Source organism: Puntigrus tetrazona, unplaced genomic scaffold, assembly GCF_018831695.1.
Source record: "Puntigrus tetrazona isolate hp1 unplaced genomic scaffold, ASM1883169v1 S000000055, whole genome shotgun sequence".
NCBI lineage: Eukaryota > Metazoa > Chordata > Actinopteri > Cypriniformes > Cyprinidae > Puntigrus > Puntigrus tetrazona.
Window position 1 is genome coordinate 1 of NW_025047734.1, and position 1,440 is coordinate 1,440.

A 1,440-nucleotide genomic window follows, 5' to 3' on the forward strand; every position below is an offset into this window, starting at 1 on the left:
CGATCAAAGAACATCCTTCACGCCGCTGTGTCTTTGCTGGTGTTTTCTTAAATAACTCAGCTGGCTAAAACTCTTTCCACACAAAGGGCACACGTGAGGTTTCTCCTTTAAATGAACCGTCAGGTGGTCCTTCAGGGAATTCGCCCAAGAAAAGTTCTTGCCACACTGATCACACATATATTGTCTTTCTCCAGAATGAGAATTCAGATGCGATTTCAAAGTACTTAAATGAGCGAAACTCTTCCCACAGAGACCGCACGTGTGCGGCTTTTCCCCGGTGTGGATTTTCATGTGATCGTTAAGGTGTCCTGTATGTCTGAAACTCTTCCCGCACTGGTCACACGTGTGCGGCTTCTCTCCGGTGTGGATTTTCATGTGTTCGTTAAGGTTTCTTTTATGCCTGAAACTCTTCCCGCACTGATCACACGTGTGCGGTTTCTCTCCGGTGTGGACCTTCATGTGTTCGTTAAGGTTTCTTTTATGTCTCAAACTCTTTCCGCACTGATCACAAGTGTGTTGTTTCTCTCCGGTGTGAATATGCATGTGTCCACTAAGGTTTCTTTTATGTCTGAAACTCTTGCCGCACTGCAGGCAGGTGAAAGATTTCTTGGATACTCTTTTTACGGAAAAAAACGTCTCGGCCTGCGAGCGAATCAAAGATTTGACGTGATGGTGTTTCGGGTCTTCCGTCTCCTCATTCTCTTTGATCAAGTCTAAAATAAATATAAAAAAGCTTTCATTTTCAGTACACCGTAAATAATCAATTGGAGAAAACCTAATGTAATAAGTAGACAACTGCATACAAACATTTGTGTAGCACTGAGCGCATTCATCAACTCTGTTCTGAGAGTTTGCAAAAAAACGTCATTATCTTATAATAAAAAAGTTTCTAAATAACTAATAATGAGAGTTTGGTTGATGTAACATTTACAATCTTCCTTTCATTGCAAAAACACTTGAACAGGTTGTGTTCATCCAAGTCTCTGGCTTTCTCACACAGGACAACCTCCTGGATGGACATTCAGCCGAGACTGCCATGCTTTCTGCTGTAGAAGCCCGAAAACCGGCAAGAGTGGATTACGGACGTTCTATACTAATTTTGCTGGATCTGTCCGTCCACTGCTTTTGACAAGGTCAACCCTCATATCTCCTGTCAGGAACCGCACTTCCATGGTTTCAGTGCAGCAGTGCCCCGCTAAGCCTTTGCGGGTCCCTGGGTAAACGCGGCTTTAACGCATCCAATAAAACTGACTCAGGGGTCCCCTAGTGTTTGAGGTCCTGGGCTGCAGCCCATGTTGCCCATTAAGATAACACAGCTCTTAAACAGGTCCTAGGAGTCAAAGACACTAATTCTAACTACTGGGGTGCCTCAGGGCTCTATGTTTGGACCACTTCTCTTCTCTGTTTTATATATATATATATATATATACACTGGATAGC

General features: G+C 43.5%; 1 protein-coding gene across 1 annotated transcript; it reads right to left on the reverse strand.

The window, feature by feature from the left end:
- Nucleotides 1-3: 3 nt before the first annotated feature.
- LOC122332389 (gastrula zinc finger protein XlCGF8.2DB-like) lies at nt 4-1,369 on the reverse strand. Its single transcript, XM_043229693.1, has one exon. It carries the CDS (start codon nt 799-801, stop codon nt 4-6), a length of 798 nt encoding a protein of 265 aa, XP_043085628.1. The 5' UTR covers nt 802-1,369.
- Between the last annotated feature and the right edge of the window lie 71 nt (nt 1,370-1,440).